We start from the raw sequence: 17500 nt of genomic DNA, 5'->3' as shown, positions 1-17500 counted from the left end.
TTTAAATATTCTTTCCATCCATAATCGTTCAACTCTCTATCAATTAAAAAGGAATTTGAATATTTATATGACATTATATATTACGTATGTATATAAGTAGAAAGACTCGTGTTTCTACTTTAATAATATCCACTTTTAAGAAACCTTTTTTATACATATATATATATACATATGTATACATACATACATACATACATACATACATACATACATACATACATACATACATACATACATACATACATACATACATACATAGATAGATAGATAGATACATACACACACATATATATATATATGCATATTACAAATATTTTAAATTTTCAGAAAATTGAAAATAAAATCAAAACATCGTTGTCACACATACATAGAATACGGGCCACACATAGCACTGAATTATTTAACCACATAAATGCATCTGGTGCATATCTTTGGTATGCGCTTACCTTTCCCTAGCATTATTTGCCTGTCGTCTCTCTTTCTCCCTTTGCGCTTTCACATCAGGGTCGTCATCCTCATCCTCAGCGCTCGAACAACAGTTACGCAATAACAATACTTGATTAATCACCTGACATAAATAACTTTATAGACTAACCTAGTTAATTAAAATAATCTACCATCTTTAAAGATAGTAGAAAAACGTAATTTTAATCGAAACTAATAGATGAACTTTTATAGTTGAAGCTTATCATAAAAACAATGATTACCAGTTGTTCGAGCAAAACTATCACATTTTTCATAAAATTATATACAAATATATATGATATATTTGATAAGATGAGATAACAATGAACACACGCAGCTGCTTTTAATCTGTGAATTGTGGTTATGAATAAAAAAGTAGGTTTCACTTTCTAAGGCCCGTATTCTTTGCACCGAACATATCGATGGTGAATATCTGCATTATGATATAATTTACATTAATATTTCCTGATGTTTGTGGATAAAAAAAATCTTGAGCTCTTATATGATGTCGTTACCTAGAAAATTCAGAGTTCAATGATATTTTCCTATTTCTGGAATTTTTAAACTATACCTTCGATAAAACTGTATTATTAACGTGTCGCATCATGAAGCATAAGAAGAACAAAGAAATCTTCGATTCATAAATAATATTTCCCCCATTAATTCAGTATAATGAGTAAATAAGAAAATACAAAATAATACCTTTCTTTTTTTTTTTTATTTATTATTTCGAATTTAATATAACGAAAAATCTGTTTGGTTGTTTCCTTTTTTAACGAAATGACCGGGTTAATCTTAATCGTCGATTAAAAATAAACGACGCCACACAAAAATAATATGTCACTTGGATCTGCATCTAGAGTGAGAATAAAAATGTACAAACAAAAATAATAAAATCTACGTAAATGGAGAAATCAATACAATATTCGATTAATATAGAGCACAGTGCTGTATATTCTAACGTAATATAGCATGCCTAGGGACCGAATCGCAATCGAATTAAAATGAAACTGATTTGCAGATACGCACGAGAAATTGTATCATTTTTTTTTTCTTTCTTTTTTACTTATGTATTCTCATTCTTAATCTTTTTTTTTTTTTTTTAATTAATTTATCGTTATTGTTATTGTTGTTGTTATTATTATTATTTTTGTTTTTTTTTTCTTTTTCATTAACTTATCTCGTTTCGCCATCATTTCTGACGATAACCAGCAACATTTTAATTTTCACGCTCGAATACGGGCCTTGCAGTGCAACGGATTTAAGGATTATATAGGAAAGTCGTAAGGACCTTTCAATAATAATCGAAAGTTTATGCATGCCAAGTTTAAAGAAGAAAATATAAATATGTAAATATTTTTGCAACAATACTCTCCATTTACGATAAAAATGAATATATATATATATATATATATATATATATATATATTCATATACATACACACATATAAATATATGTATGTATGTATGTATACACGTGTAATTTATAACGACATCATATATTGTGCATATTGAATTTCATCAAAACAATATCTCTTGTGCATGTCATATACTTTAGAAATTTCATTTTAAAATTAAGATGAAATCGTATCCTGAAACGAATTCAGAAAAATGTAGAAAAAGATATAAAATGATAGGGAAAATGAGAGATTTATACATATATACATATATATATATATTTGTGTGTGTATATATACATATATATATATATATATATAAAACAAAGTAAAAAAAAAAAGAGAAAAAAAAGGATGCATCAATGTGTGCATACTGCGTGTGTTCACTGACCTTTCACGAACGTTGTTGGCTTGTCGACGTTCTTTTTCACGCACCGCTTTGGTGCCAGGATCATCACAATCTTCGTCAGCACTCGAACAACGGTTTTTTAAAGACACAAGATGTTAGTTCAAATAAGTTCATCGAATGATATATGCGAGATACATATGTATGTACTTTAAAAATATTTACATTCACAAGCATTCACGATAAATTGTGAAATATATATATATACAAAAAAATGATACAACATTATTATTATTATTATATATTTATAAATTTTTTGTTCAAACCTGACTTTGACAGGTGAAGAAACGGAGAGAAAAAAAGAAAATATATATATATATATATAAAGAGAGAGAAAACAGCAACAAAGGAAAATTATTCATTCCAGGAAATAAACTATAGTGATACTTACTACCTGCGCGACCTCTTCGTTCCTTTTCCTTGAGATGTCGAATTAACCGTCGCCGTACCAATTACACCAGCCGCTGCTAATTCACTACTTGAAGGTTTCGTTTCACCGCCGCTACTATCTGGTGGATCTTTTCTCTTCTCTAAAGAGATGTATTCTGCTCATTATTGATAATGTCATTTAGCATCTTCATATTAACGATATATTTATATTTGTATGTTTAAAAATGATTAACGGAATAAAAGAGATAAAGGATTGTCTTCTTAAACATCTTATCGATTTTTAATAATTAAACATTTTATTCGATCGATCGATCGATCGATCGATCTTGATCGATACAAACAGATTTTCATTACTATACATATATATATATATATATATATATATTGTTTTACTTATCTCAGAATTAATATATATATATATATATATGATATAATTATTAAAAATAAATATTATATTACTTGTTATATGTATAATAATATATACAAGTTATATCATATACTACTAAGTATAAGTATATATTATATATTATATACTTATACTTAGTATTATTATACAAGTATATATTATATACTTGTTATTGTAATAATTATTTTATTACTTGTTGTAAGTACTCTATTTTTGGATCATCGTTCCTGTATCTATTACTAACTATAGATCTAACATAGAACATGCATTCACACGGAAACAAAAGGTACAAGGAGAGTAAAGCCGACCTTCGTCGAACACAGCTGATAATACATCTCACGATTATCCTTGTGCTTTGGGCATAAGGCTTAGTCACGAAACCGTGAAAAGCATCCAATTACCAGCAGGAAGCACTACTGCTTATGGTGGCTGTTTAGCTCCGATTCCGATTCAGCTATCTCCTTAAATGCACTCTCCTCTCTCATCTGACAATTCACTGGCTCTCATTCCTCTCTATGCGTATATTCACTAGCGTGTATATAGATCGAATACGTATTTCTAAAAAAAAGAAAAAAAGAAAAAGAAAAAAAAAGGAAAAAAAAAAAAAGAAAAAAAGAAAGAAAAAAAAACTCGACCAAATCCATGCTAGATATGTATATGTATATTCTTTGACGTTAAATTTTATTTGATTTTCCTAATCGAAGATACGATTTTTATATTTCCAAAGGTTTATCTATGACCTAAAGAAACGTCCCGAATTCCAATAACCAAATACGATCGAAAGCGATTAAAGATAGAAAAATGTAATCTTTAACGAAGTTAGAGTTACACGTAGAATCTAGTAAAAGCCATATTTCTCTATATCCGCGGAAAAGTCCTGCATTCCATAGCTCGAACACAACGGTAGCTCTCCTAATCGGTAAAAGAGAAGGACTCGCTTGCATTCTCTTTATTGGCATAATGGAATCGAAGATAAAAAGCTGAAAGGAGAGAGACACTGACTAGGCGGTAAGATAAAAAGACAAACTGACGGTCTTCGAAGAATATAATAATAAAGAGTACATAACACATACAACGAACTCTAGCAATGACTTAGCTAGCTAGCAGTGATTTATCTAATATTTCCTTATCGGGTTAGAATTCTATCGTGGGACACCTGCTAACGTTCCTCTCCTCCCACCTATTTTTCTTCTCTCTCTTTCTCTTTCCCTCTTTTCCTTTTGCTCTTTCTTTTGCAGAGCTCATGGGAAAAAGTGTTCGTTCGATGATTCGACGCCAAGAATAGAACGGTACGATAAAGCGATACGTTGTTATGTTTCTCGATTGAAACTCCTTGTCAAGACTGACATTGCAACTATATTATAGATAGATCTTGCAACACAAATACACACACACACATATATATATGTACATATATGTATATTACATAAAGATATTACTTTATGACAGGAGCGATAATCACGATGTTAATAAATTGCATCCAATGATCTCTTTTTCATTCCGTAAATCTTTAATAAACATAACTTAACTGATACTGGCATCATCGGTTATCAACTTACTGGCATTGGTAACAGGTAACCTTTCTATTTTAATAGAACCATCTGTGTCAGGTGTTGGTGTAAGACCGGGATATGAACCTGGTGGTTGCGCTACTGTTACCGCAGGATGTGGGCTTGTCTGAAATAAAATAATCCATGTTTACTATTACCATAGTAGAATCACAATGTTAACGAAATAAAATCTTTTTTTTTTAATAAATCATTACCAAATGATCTAACTGCGGTGGTGATGTATGAGAATAAATAGAACCGTGTGGACCAACGTGCCCTAAGTGAAGGCCTAATTGGCTTTCCGCATGGTTCCTGAGAACGTTTATGGCATCATCCAGTCGTTCCTCCATCCGCGTTCCCTGTACCAACAGAATACCAGAAATTTGACTCGATTACACATCAGTTTAAAAAAGTTTATCGGTATTCATTATAGAAATCATTACAAATCATTACGATTCTTTATTCTCACATTATTATAATTTTTTTTTTTTTTTTTTTTTTTCATATAACTTTGAATCAAATTATTATCTTCTTTTCTTTATTTTTCTTTATATACTTTCGCTTTTTATAAATAAAAAATAAAAAAATAAAAAGAATAAAAAGAACGTATTTTAACACGTTAGACATCTCTCAATTCTAATTCGAGAAAAATATATATTTTTTCATATATATTATTATCATTATTATTATTATTATTATTATTATTATTATTATTATTATTATTATTATTATTAATTATTATTACTATTATTATTATCATCAATAAATGACGATAGTTTCTTGTGCATGCTCTGAAAAGTATGATGGCTAGTGTTAGTTCTCGTATAAAAAAAGTAAAAGCGAATACCAGTCTATATATATATATATATATATATATATATATATATATATATATATAAACATTTTTTATGAATGAAACGTGTGCACTGTTCGTGACAAACAAATATTTTTGTGCCGTTTATAATTAAAAGCATTGAAAATTTATTCTTAAACGAGCATATAAATTATTATAAACAGTATTAACACGCATTGTCATGGCACAGGCATGCATAAATGGATGTGTATATATATATATATATACACACGCATATATGTGTATAATTAGAATAATTTGAAAACTGAATAAATAATAAAAAAAACAAAATCGGCAATCCTCACCTCGGCGTGGTCGCGAAGGAAGCCGATGGCATCGTCTAGCCTCTGCTGTTCAGGCGCCGGCTTCACACACAACACCAACGCAACAACAAAACCAAAAAAAAGAAACAACCAAGTCAACACAACGCTCACAACAAACAAGAAGAAATGGTGAGAACAAAACGTGTAAAATGAGAGTGAGATGATCAGTTTTGATAATTTTCAGTTTTCATCTCTCCATTTTTCTTCTTCTCCCTAACCACCCACCCACCCACCCACCTATCCCCATTAAATAAAAGAAAAAAAAAAAAAAAAGAAAAAAAAAGAATGCACTTTAAACACGAAAAATTTCATAAATTCTTTTTAAAACTCTATTTCTTTATGTTTATCATTATTGTTGTTATTATTATTAATATTATTATTATTATTAATATCATTATTAATATTAATAGTATTATTATTATTATTATTATTATTATAACGAAAGATACTTTCTGAAACCACCCTCGGGAATAAAAAGAATGAAGTGGTGCGTGCGTGCAGCCATCTAAACGCTAATTACTAAACGCTCCTCGTGTCGAATCGAAAACGTTTGAAATAATTATAGCAAAGGAAGAAGAAAAAAAAAAAAGAAAGAAAGAAAGAAATTTGTGCGCTAACATACTAAGGAAAAAAAAAAAAAGGAGAAGAAAGAAATCAAAAAAGAATCAAAACAAAAAAAGAAATCTGTGATACGAATTTCGTAATGTATGTATGTACGTACTTTGAATATTTTTCTCAAAAAGCATATCGATTAACAACGAATCGTTTTTAAAGGTTCGAACTCGCATTTATGATATTCTCCGTAGAGATTTCATGGTCAAAGATCGACGTAAATCTGAACACGTTAAAATAAAATCGTTGAAGAAATGGTAAACGATATAATACGTATATAAATATACATACATACACACACATATATATATATATGTACATATATAATAAAATTATAATTTCTGAGCCAGGCAATCTCCTCGAAGAAATGCGAAGTCGAATGGATTATCAAAGACGGAAGTGTATCTTTTGTGTCTTCTCACGAAAAGCATCGGTGCGTACCATGTGAATGGTGCCACGGTTTGGATCTGCCGTAAAGTGTGGTGACACCGGTGCAGCACCAGGTGCCCAACCTGGTGCCGATCCCGTTAAGGGTGGTGGCGAACTGACTGGAGTGGATGGGTTGCTGCTATAACTCGATACTGATTGGTCCGTGGGATAGATCTGTAATACATAAAGATTTCATTATAGAATGTATTATATTTTTCTACCGTTATCTAACATATTCATATTGCGATATTGACTACGATGATGACGAGGACGACGATTCGACTCATTTTTTGCTTAGAAAACACTTTGTCGATCAAATTTCATTGTATGATAGCATGATAGGACAAAAATGTAACATGAATAACAAACACGGAGTTTCATCGATAATACCTAAAAAAAAATTTGTTTTTCGAAAAAGAGAAATCTAATGTGTCTTCTTACAGAGGATATACAAAATAAATAATACTTTTGTTCCTTTGTCACGAGCATGATCATAAGTTCAACGTATAATGTTAACTCCATTTATGCTAGTATAGAGATCAAATGAGATTTGTTAATACTATATATAGACATGACTAGATCTACCTAACAATCTTTCGACCTTAGACGACGTATATCGTGGAATAACATGAGAAAATTTCTACTTATAATATTTTATAGTATTATATTTATGTATGTATGTATATATATTTCTGTTGTATGATATAAATTTGACAATACCAAATGATTACAAATTAAATTACTAGATCTATTTAATAATCTATTTAATAATTTTTACGATTTTAGACGACGTTTATTGTGAGCATAAGAAAACGTCTACTTATAATATTTCATGATACTTTATATATATATATATTTAAGATTACAAATTAAGTTACTAGCATATTTAGTAACATATTAAGTTCAACAATCTATTTAATAATTTTTACGACCGTAGATGACATTTATCATAGAACAATGTGAGAAACCATCTACTTACATTTCATAATACTTTATATGTATTTTTTCCATGATTCATATTTGACAAATAACTACAAATTAAATTACTAAATCTATTTAACAATCCATTTAACAATCTTTACCGATATATCTTACACGATATTTATCATGAAATAATATGAGAAAACGTTTACAATATTTCACAATACATACATACACATACCTGTGTGTGTGTATGTATATATATATATATATATATATATATATATATACATACACACACAAATTTTTGATCATGATTAATACTTCATAATATCAAATGATTACAAATTAAAGTAAATTAATAACAATAAAAAAAAAAAAAAAAAAAAAATAACGTACTCGTGTGCTCACTACAGATGCAAGAGTTTTGCCAAGGGTGTCTCCCGTTGGTGGTTGCTGACTGTTTGTAGATGCGGCGTTTGGTGCCGACGAAGCAGCGGTCCGTGCACCAGGACTATGACTATATTGCAAAGAGGCCGGAGAAGGTGCTCCAGTGCCACTGTTCGCCGCTGCTACAGCAACAGCGGCACTACCTCGGAATGTCGACATCGGCGGAAGTGAAGCCGCGCTGGTTACAGCTGAGCCAAGAATTGGTGCCGGTGATTCACCGTTCGGTGACATCGCCGAATATGCCTAAAAACATAAACGTAGTTATTAGAACATATAAAAAAAAAAAATGGAGAAACGAATAAAAAAAGAAACATCCGATTTGATTTTTTTTTTACTTTATTACGAATCTTCATACGTATTCTCAAAAAAAGAAAAGAAAAGAAAAGAAAAAAGAAATCATTATTTTTCAACAGACTCTTTTTACTCTTATATTACCTCGCTTTAAACTCTAAACATTAGCTTTGATATCGGATACGCCTAGCGGGATAGCTCTCTCTTGCACCTACTGAAATTGCTCGTAAAACGTCTAATTTTAAGCACCACCGAGGGCGTAGAGAGGCACGTATTTATCAACAAATTAAGAGCCCGAACGCCTACGAAAAGTTCGAATCGCGGATCGAATCACGGCGACGTTACGCGATTGTAATATGGTGTTTTCTCTTTCTATTTTCTTTCTTCTTTCTTTTCTTTTTATTGAAGATTCATGAAAATTTTTAATAACGATAAGAAAAGCACAAAAACGAACGAATGCGTTCGAAGATGCTAACAGTGTCCTTTAAAAATATGGATTTATCGTCGGCGTATCGAAGGAAAAAAAAAAAAAAAAAAAGAACACATTTTCAAGATCAAAAATTCGCAAACCTTACGTATGATTTTAACGATGTCGTTTTGTGAGAATTAAAAAAAAAATAAAATGAAATAAAAAAGAAAGAAAGAGAGAACAGGGGGAAAAAAAGCAGAAAGGAAAAAAATATATCGAAAACAGAATTGAAGAGATCAGATGAGAGAATGGACAAACTGATCGGTGGTGCAACGAAAGGAGAGAAATAGAAGAGGGAAATAGAGATAGAGTAGGAAGAAGAGATGGTGAGGGAGAGAAAGAGAATGGATGGATAGATGGATGGATGGATAGATGGATGGATGGATAGATGGATAGATGGATGGATGGATGGATGAATGGATGGATGGTAGGGAATCCAGGATGCCACGAAGAGGAGAATTTCGTGGTAACCATGGACAACGTAAATCAAACGAAGGCTGCACTTGACTAGAAACACGAAGTAGCGGGAGGGCGAATCTATATATAGCACCCAATGACTCATTTGACGTTACTCCGCGTACATGGAGCACTGTCAACAGTGCCTCTCAACCGGTACTCGATGCTTACACTCCTAGATTTGATTTACGCTAACGCCGGGAGCCGACGAATCAATTCGAAGGTCATCTTTCGAAGAAGAGAAAGAAGAAGAAATCTCCTACTCCTCTCTTCTTCTTTTTCTCTTCCTCCTATTTTATTTCAATTTAGCACGACTATTTTCTTCCTCTCGTCTAACTTCTTATGGCGCAGTAAAATCACAATATGTCACTGTCGCGTTGGGTGTATCATTTCGACCTGAGATTTTTTTTTTCCTTTTTTTTTTAAAAAGTTAAACACTCCTCTCGCGTGATTCATTAAAAAGTTTAACGAAAAATGTTCGTAGAAAGAGGGAATATGTCATGGTTGATGATCGATCTATCGTTCGTTCGTTTGTTCGTTCGTTCGTTCATTCGTTCGTTCATTTTCGAACTTTCTAGAGTAAGGAATAAAAAAGGGAAAAAACGAGAGAAAAAAAATAGATTTAGAAGCAAAAACGCAAAAAATCACTTACCATGGGATCATGGGGTAGGTGCATAGGATATGCCGGTTGAGCCAGGTGTGGAGGAGCGTATCCGCTATAGGGAGGTTGAACTCCAGCACTACTTCCTGTCCAGGGGTCACTTGGACCCGTGCCCTCTGCATTCCCATCTATAAATGGGAAAAAATATATATATCTATATATACATACACACACAATATATATATATATATATATATATATATATATATATATTTCGTCGATCAAATCTTTTCTCTTTTAACAACATTTAAAAATACGCATAATTTTCAATTCCTTAGCGAGAAATGATCGACGAAAGGTTACATAATCATTAAAATGAAAAAAAATGTCTACGTTGAGATAACGTCGTTTCTATTATTATAACTGTATTCTTTCTTGTTTATTTTTTTCCTCCTCCGATCGATATAATCGTTTTATATAAACAATAATTTTTCGCAAACAATAATTACATTTTTCATTTATCTTCCCTCGTTAACTGTTCTCCGTTAATTAAATGTTCTTGCTAATTAATTACATAATATTATATACGTAACAAATCTAAATTATAAACAAAGAAGGAAAAGAGAAAAAGCTTCAGACATTTTTTTAAATAGGTTACAATTACGTTGTCCGATTTATATGAATCCAAAGAATTATATTATAAGCGATAAAAAGGAGAGGAAAAGAAAATTTTTAACAAAGACGACATTTGAAAAGATGTTGACAACGAATACAACATCACGTGGTATCTTTAATGACCAAAGGGATGTACCGTACACGTGATCGTATTAATAGCCAACGAAAGTATTTTAAAAGATATATTTCAAATCGGTAGTTTCTCAATTATTCAATAAACTTTTTTCAGAAAATCTCTTTTTTATTACGATGACCAGAAAGCTCGCTATTGTCCTTCATTGTGACACCTAATGTCAAAGAAAATTGTTCACTACTGGTGGTAAGCAAAGCTATTATTTCAGTTGAAAACAACAGCAATAAGCTGTCCACGAAACGTTATTCTTGATACTTTTCCTTGATATAATTCCTTTTTCTATCTTCCAAAGCTCTCACAACGAAAGAAATGAAACTAAGCCAAACTATTCGGATTGTTTCTACGAACTCTTCTAATGGCGGCATTCGGTGCTTGATAAAACTTTTCGCCTCTCGTGTCGTCTCGTGGCTTCAATTTATATAAGTCGTTGAGAAAGCTTTTCTACCGGGTGTCTTCGAATAAAAAAAAATTCTTTTATTATCTGTCCATTCTTCGTACGATGTGTTTTTATTTTATTATTTTTTGTTGCGTTGTTTTTTATCTTCTTTTTCTTTCTTTCTTTTTTTTTTTCCTTAAACGTTACAAATATTGGACTTGAAATAACACTTCAATGAAATTTTACACGACGTTACAACGAAACGAAAAATATATTTTATTCCTTTCGTCGGCTTTATTTCTTATTTTTCTTTTTTTTTTTTTTTTGTAACTAAGCAACGATATATATGTATATGTATAAAAAAGAAATTAATTAAAAATATCGTCGATCTATTGCCAAGTAGATTGATGAATCAAACGTGTATATATATATATGGCTCTGTAAGAGATTAAGTTTAATAAACTAATATATTGTTCTTTAATACCCTATCGTGCTATCACTTATCGATTAAATCATTTTGATATCACACGAAAAAAATAAAATACATACAACGTGTTACACGTATATGTAGAAGCTTTTCATTGACACGTGTAGATCTTTTTCTACTATCTTCTTTCTATTTTCTTCTTCTTCATTGATTCTTACTTTTTATTTTTTTAATCAGAATACAGATATTCGTAAATCTTCGGGACGAGAGAACTTCAACGTTCGAATGTCGAGTACGAGCAAATAACAAGATTGTTATTGTTTTTGTGCGCGACAGACAGAGCGACGAATTTTACGATCGAACGTTAAACAGCCGAATATTACCGTTGCTCGTAAAGTCGCTTTATCGTCTATTAGAATCGTTATGCGATTTCGAACTAATGTATAGAGAGGGAGATATCTAGACGCACATATGTACGTAGCAAGCGTACGTATGCGAAACGATATGCTTACACAGTCGCATGTAAAATGCTTGCGACGATGAAGACAAATAAAAAAAAAAAATAAATAATAATAAAAAAAGAAAAAAAAAAGAAAAGAGATAAAAGAATAGAAAAGAAACCAAAAGAAGAAAAAATTAAAAGTCATCTTCAACTCACCGATATAGTATGGTTCCGCATAAAGGGCTGCTTTAGGCGATGTATATCTCGGCGAGTCCTGTCCGAATTCGTCCGAGCCATACTGTAAAATAATAATAATAATAATTAAGTAATTTCTAGTTCTCTAATCTTTTATTCTTTTTTTTTTTTTTTTTTTTTTTTTTTAAGAGAAGGAAGTGACACATGAAAACCAAAAAAAAATAAAATAAAGACGGAGAGAAAGAAACAGCGAAAAAAAAAAGATGTAATTATCTGTAAATAAATTAATCGTTACGCTTATACGTAAATCTAATGGTAAAAACTTCAACGACGATCGATTGTTGACGGGGTAGAACGAAGGAGATGTCGATTGTGCTTTCGGTTACAACACAACGCTTTTATATACCGGCGCTCATCCATCTTAGGAGGAGTACAACTCGGCTCTATTGCGACACGGCGGCTTCTGGCAAGAATAGCGATTAATTCAACGGTATAAACAGGAACGTACGTACGACGTGTGTAAGAAGAAATCAACCGAGATTCGATTTAACGTAAACTCGTTATAAGTACGCGAGCGATTGCGCAATCGTAAAGGAATAAAATCGATATTTCGCATCTATCGATTAGATTTAATATCGCTAAAGAAACAGTCCAACGGGATGTAGATCCTTTCTAGAATTAATTTGCAATTATTTTCGTATTATTTTAATAAGATAATTATTTTATTCATTGCATGGTAAAAGAAGAAGAAGAAATATTCTTAATTATAAATATTCTTACAATTTTCAGTTTTCCTTTACGTAAGATTGATGCATACTTAACCTTAATACGTGGAAAAATATCAAAGTATATAATTATAGGGATTAAATTTCTTTCGTTTTTATCAATTATCAATTCATTACCATAAACTGCTCAGCATATTCCATGGGATACATAAACATGTTGAAGTCGTCTTAAACAAGTTAGTATCGTTCGTAATACCAAATGTCACGACGCTATTTGTTGGACGTTTGATATAATACCCAAACAAAGAAAAATTTCTAATGAAAATAAAATTTCTGAATGTTCATATTTGTAGAGAAGAATCGAGCACATAAAGGAAATTAAGAAATTGAGAAGATTGACGATCACAAAGAAGAAATTACAACAATTATAATTCAGGAATTAAATTTATACATAAAGAAATGAAGTATAATAATCGTGAGTGATGAATAATCGTGAATGTGAATTGTGATTGTGAAAAGGAATGATTTCTTTTATTAATACAGAAATTAAAGAAATAGATAAGCAATTTAGTTCGATGACAAAATTTGTGAAGAAAATTTAAACGAGAATTATAAATGCTTTTGACATTAGCAGATTAAAAAGGGAAAACATAAGAAATAATTAAAACAAAAGGCAGAAGCTTTACGTCAATGTAAGAAAAAGCTGAAGGTGACAAAGTATTGTTGATTAAACTCGATCCAGTAATACTATGTAATGTATGGACAGCTAAGTTACGCAAAAACTAGTAAGATGCTATCTTTAAATCAGATAAGACAGTGATGATTATATAAAACCAGAAATTAAGTATTGTAATTACGAATGTGAAGTACGACTGTGAAAGGGAATGATTTGTTCTATTAATACAGATATCGAAGAAATAGATAAGCAATTTACTTCAGTAACAGAATATGAAGGAGTAAACTTAAATTAGAATCATAATGCTTTCGATACTAGCAGATTGAAAACAGATAACGCAAGAACCAAAACAGACGACAGAAGCTTTATGTCAATGCAAGAAAGAGCTGAAGATGACAAAGCCTTGTGGATTAAATTCAACCAATAATAACATTACGTAAACTATGGACAGTCCAGTTATACGAAAACAATTAAGATGCTATCTCCGATTATATAAAAAAAGCTATGATGACATAGATACAGAAATAAAGTATTGCAATTGTGAATGTGAAGTGTGACTGTGAATGGTAGCGATTTTTCTATTAACAGAGATATTGAAGAAAGATAAGCAACTTACTTCAATGACATAATTTGAAACGGGAAAATGTAAAGGAGGTTGGGAATGCTATTGATACTAGCAAATTGAAAACAGAAGATGCAAGTACCAAAACGAAAGACAAAAGCTTTACGTCAATGCAAGAAAGGGCTGTAGGTGACAAAGCCCTGTTGATTAAAACGGACCAAATGATATTACGTAAACTATGGACAGCTCAGTTATATGAAAACGAATAAGATGCTGTTTTTGAATTAAATAAAAAAGTGGTAATTACGTTGAAACAGATAAAAAGTATTGTGATAGTGAATATGAAGTGTGACTGTGAAAGGGAGTAATTTGTTCTTTTATCATAGACATTGAAGAAATAGATACGAAATTTACTTCAATGACAGAATTTGAAAGGGAAAATTTAAACGAGAACGGGAATGCTTCTGATACTAGCAGATTGGAAACAAAAAATGCAAGAACCAAAACAAAAGACAGAAGGTTATGTCAATGCAAGAAAGGGCTGTAGGTGACATAGCCTTGTTGATTAAACCGGACCAAATATTACGTAAACTATGGACAGCTCAGTTATGTAAAAACGAGTAAGATGCTGGTTTTGAATTATATAAAAAAGTGGTAATTACGTTGAAACGGAAAAAAAGTATTATGATACTGAATATGAAGCGTGACTGTGAAAGGGAGTGATTTGTTCTTTTAACATAGACATTGAAGAAACAGATACGAAATTTACTTCAATGACAGAGTTTGAAAGGGTAAATTTACACGAGAACGGGAATGCTTTTGATACTACCAGATTGGAAACAAAAAATTCAAGAACCAAAACAAAAGACAGAAGGTTTACGTCAATGCAAGAAGGAGCTGTATGTGACAAAGCTTTGTTGATTAAACTCAACCAAATAATATTACATAAACTATGGACAGCCTAGTTATGCGAAAACGAGCAAGATACTATTTCTGCATTAAGTAAGAAAGTGGTGATTACGCAGAAACAGAAACAACCTACTACAGAGATGATTACATAATACGCAGGAATTAAATTTATATATAAAGATATGAAATATTGTAATTATGAATGTTTAGTGTGACTGTGAAAGGGCGTGATTTGTTCTATTAACATAGATATAGAAGAAATAGATAAGCAATTTACTTCAATGCCAGATGTTGAAGGAGAAGATCTAAACAAGATTCATAATACTTTTGATACTGGCAGATGGAAAACGGAACGCAACAACCAAAACAAAAGATAGAAACCTTACGTCAATGTAAGAAACAGCTGAAGGTGACAAAGCCAAGTTGATTAAACTCGACCAAGTAATATTACGTAAACTATGGACACCCCAGTTATATGAAAGCTGGTAACATGGTAGCTCTGAATTAAGTAGGAAGGTGGTGATTACGTAGAAACAGAAATGACGTATTACAGAGTTGATTACGTAATATTCAGGAATTCAATTTATATATAAAGAAATGAAGTATTGTAATTGCAAACGTGAAGTGTGACTGTGAGAGGGAATGATTTGTTCCATTAACATGGATATTGAAGATATAGATAAGCAATTTACTTCAATAACAGAATTTGAAGGAGAAGATTTAAACGAGAATGGGAATGCTTTTGATATTTGCAGGTTGAAAACAGATACCGCAAGAACCAAAACAAAAGACAGAAGCTTTACGTCAGTGCAAGAAAGCACTGGAGGTGACAAAGCCTTGTTGATTAAACTCAACCAAGTAATATTACGTAAACTATGGACATTTCAGATATGCGAGAACTAGTAAGATCCTGTCTGAATCAGATAAAAAAATGGTAATTACGTAGAAACAGAATTGAAGTATTGTAATTATGAATGTGAAGTGTGACTGTAAAAGGGAGTGATTTGTTCTATTCATATAGAAATCCAGGAAAGAGATAAGCAATTTAAATCAATGACAGAATTTGAAGAGGAGAATTTAAATGAGAATGGGTATGCTTCTGATACTAGTAGATTGAAAACGGATAACGCAAGAACCAGAACAAATGATAGAAGCCTTATACAATATAAGAGAATTGAAGGTGGCAAACCCTTGTTGATTAAACCCGACCAAGTAATATTACGTAAACTATGGATACCCTTCATATTACGAAAACAAGTATGATGCTGTCTTTAAATTAGATAAGAAGGTGGTGATTACGTAGAACCAGAAATGACGTACTACAGAAGGGATTACATAACATTCAGGTATACCTTTTGTATACAAAGAAATGAAGTTATGAATTTGTGAATGTGAAGTGTGACTGCAAAAGGAACTTATTTGTTCTATTAACACAAATATTGAAGAAATAAATAAGCAATTTACCTCAATAACAAAATACGAAAGGAAGAATTTAAACAAGAATGGGAATGTTTTTCATACTAGCAGATTAAGAACAAGTAATGCAAAAACCAAAACAAAAGACAGAAGCTTTACGTCAATGTTAGACAGAGCTGAAGATAAAGCCTTGTTAATCAAACTCAAGTAAGTAATATTATGTGAATTATAGACAGCCAGGTTATGCGAAAATGATAAAATGCTGTCTTTTAATTGGATAAGAAAATGATGATTACGTAGAAACAGAAACGAAGTATTGTAATTGTGAATGTGAAATGTGACTGTGAAAGGGAGAGTGATTTGTTCTATTAACATAGATATTGAAGAGACAGATAACCAATTTACTGCAATGATATAATTTGAAAGAGAAAACTTAAACGAGAATCATAATGCTTTTAATAGTAGCAGATTGAAAACAGATAATACAAGAACGAAAACAAAAAACAGAGCTTTAGTTCAATGTAAGAAAGAGCTGAAAATAACAAAGCCTTGTTGATCATACTCAAGTAAATAATATTACGTGAATTATGGACAGCCAAGTTGTGCGTAAATGCGTAAGATGCTGTCTTAATTGGATAAGAAAGTGGTGATTACATAGAAACAGAACTGAAGTATTGTAATTGTGAATGTGAAGTGTGGCTGTGAAACGGAGAGTGATTTGTTCTATTAACATAGATATTGAAGAAACAGATAACCAATTTACTGCAATGACATAATTTGAAAGAGAAAACTTAAACGAGAATCATAATGCTTTGGATACTAGCAGATTGAAAACAGATAATACAAGGACCAAAACAAAAGACAGAGCTTTAGTTCAATGTAAGAAAGAGTTGAAAATAACAAAGCCTTGTTGATCATACTCAAGTAAATAATATTACGTGAATT

At 31.2% G+C, this 17500-nt stretch overlaps 1 protein-coding gene across 22 annotated transcripts in view; it reads right to left on the bottom strand.

Moving 5' to 3' along the window:
• Nucleotides 1-17500, bottom strand: part of LOC122632546 (transcription factor 12-like) — a 168211-nt gene that overhangs the window by 16869 nt on the left and 133842 nt on the right. For 14 of the 22 annotated variants that reach the window (XR_006327889.1, XR_006327890.1, XR_006327887.1 and 11 more), the window contains 9 exons: nucleotides 12289-12370; nucleotides 10071-10207; nucleotides 8152-8445; nucleotides 6844-7005; nucleotides 5773-5832; nucleotides 4830-4982; nucleotides 4624-4741; nucleotides 2660-2813; nucleotides 447-536 (listed from right to left, as the gene is read on the bottom strand). Coding sequence is in view for 18 of the 22 variants with exons in the window: in XM_043819466.1 (XP_043675401.1) it covers nucleotides 447-536; nucleotides 2660-2813; nucleotides 4624-4741; nucleotides 4830-4982; nucleotides 5773-5832; nucleotides 6844-7005; nucleotides 8152-8445; nucleotides 10071-10207; nucleotides 12289-12370 (1250 nt within the window). In the remaining 4 variants the exon portion in view is untranslated. Of the gene's footprint in view, nucleotides 1-446; nucleotides 537-2253; nucleotides 2344-2659; nucleotides 2814-4623; nucleotides 4742-4829; nucleotides 4983-5772; nucleotides 5833-6843; nucleotides 7006-8151; nucleotides 8446-10070; nucleotides 10208-12288; nucleotides 12371-17500 lie in introns of all 22 variants that reach the window. The other 8 variants (XM_043819463.1, XM_043819460.1, XM_043819450.1 and 5 more) reach the window with 8 other exon arrangements.

Source organism: Vespula pensylvanica, chromosome 10 (assembly GCF_014466175.1).
Source record: "Vespula pensylvanica isolate Volc-1 chromosome 10, ASM1446617v1, whole genome shotgun sequence".
NCBI classification, from domain to species: domain Eukaryota; kingdom Metazoa; phylum Arthropoda; class Insecta; order Hymenoptera; family Vespidae; genus Vespula; species Vespula pensylvanica.
This window is presented reverse-complemented; position numbering and strand designations above follow the sequence as displayed.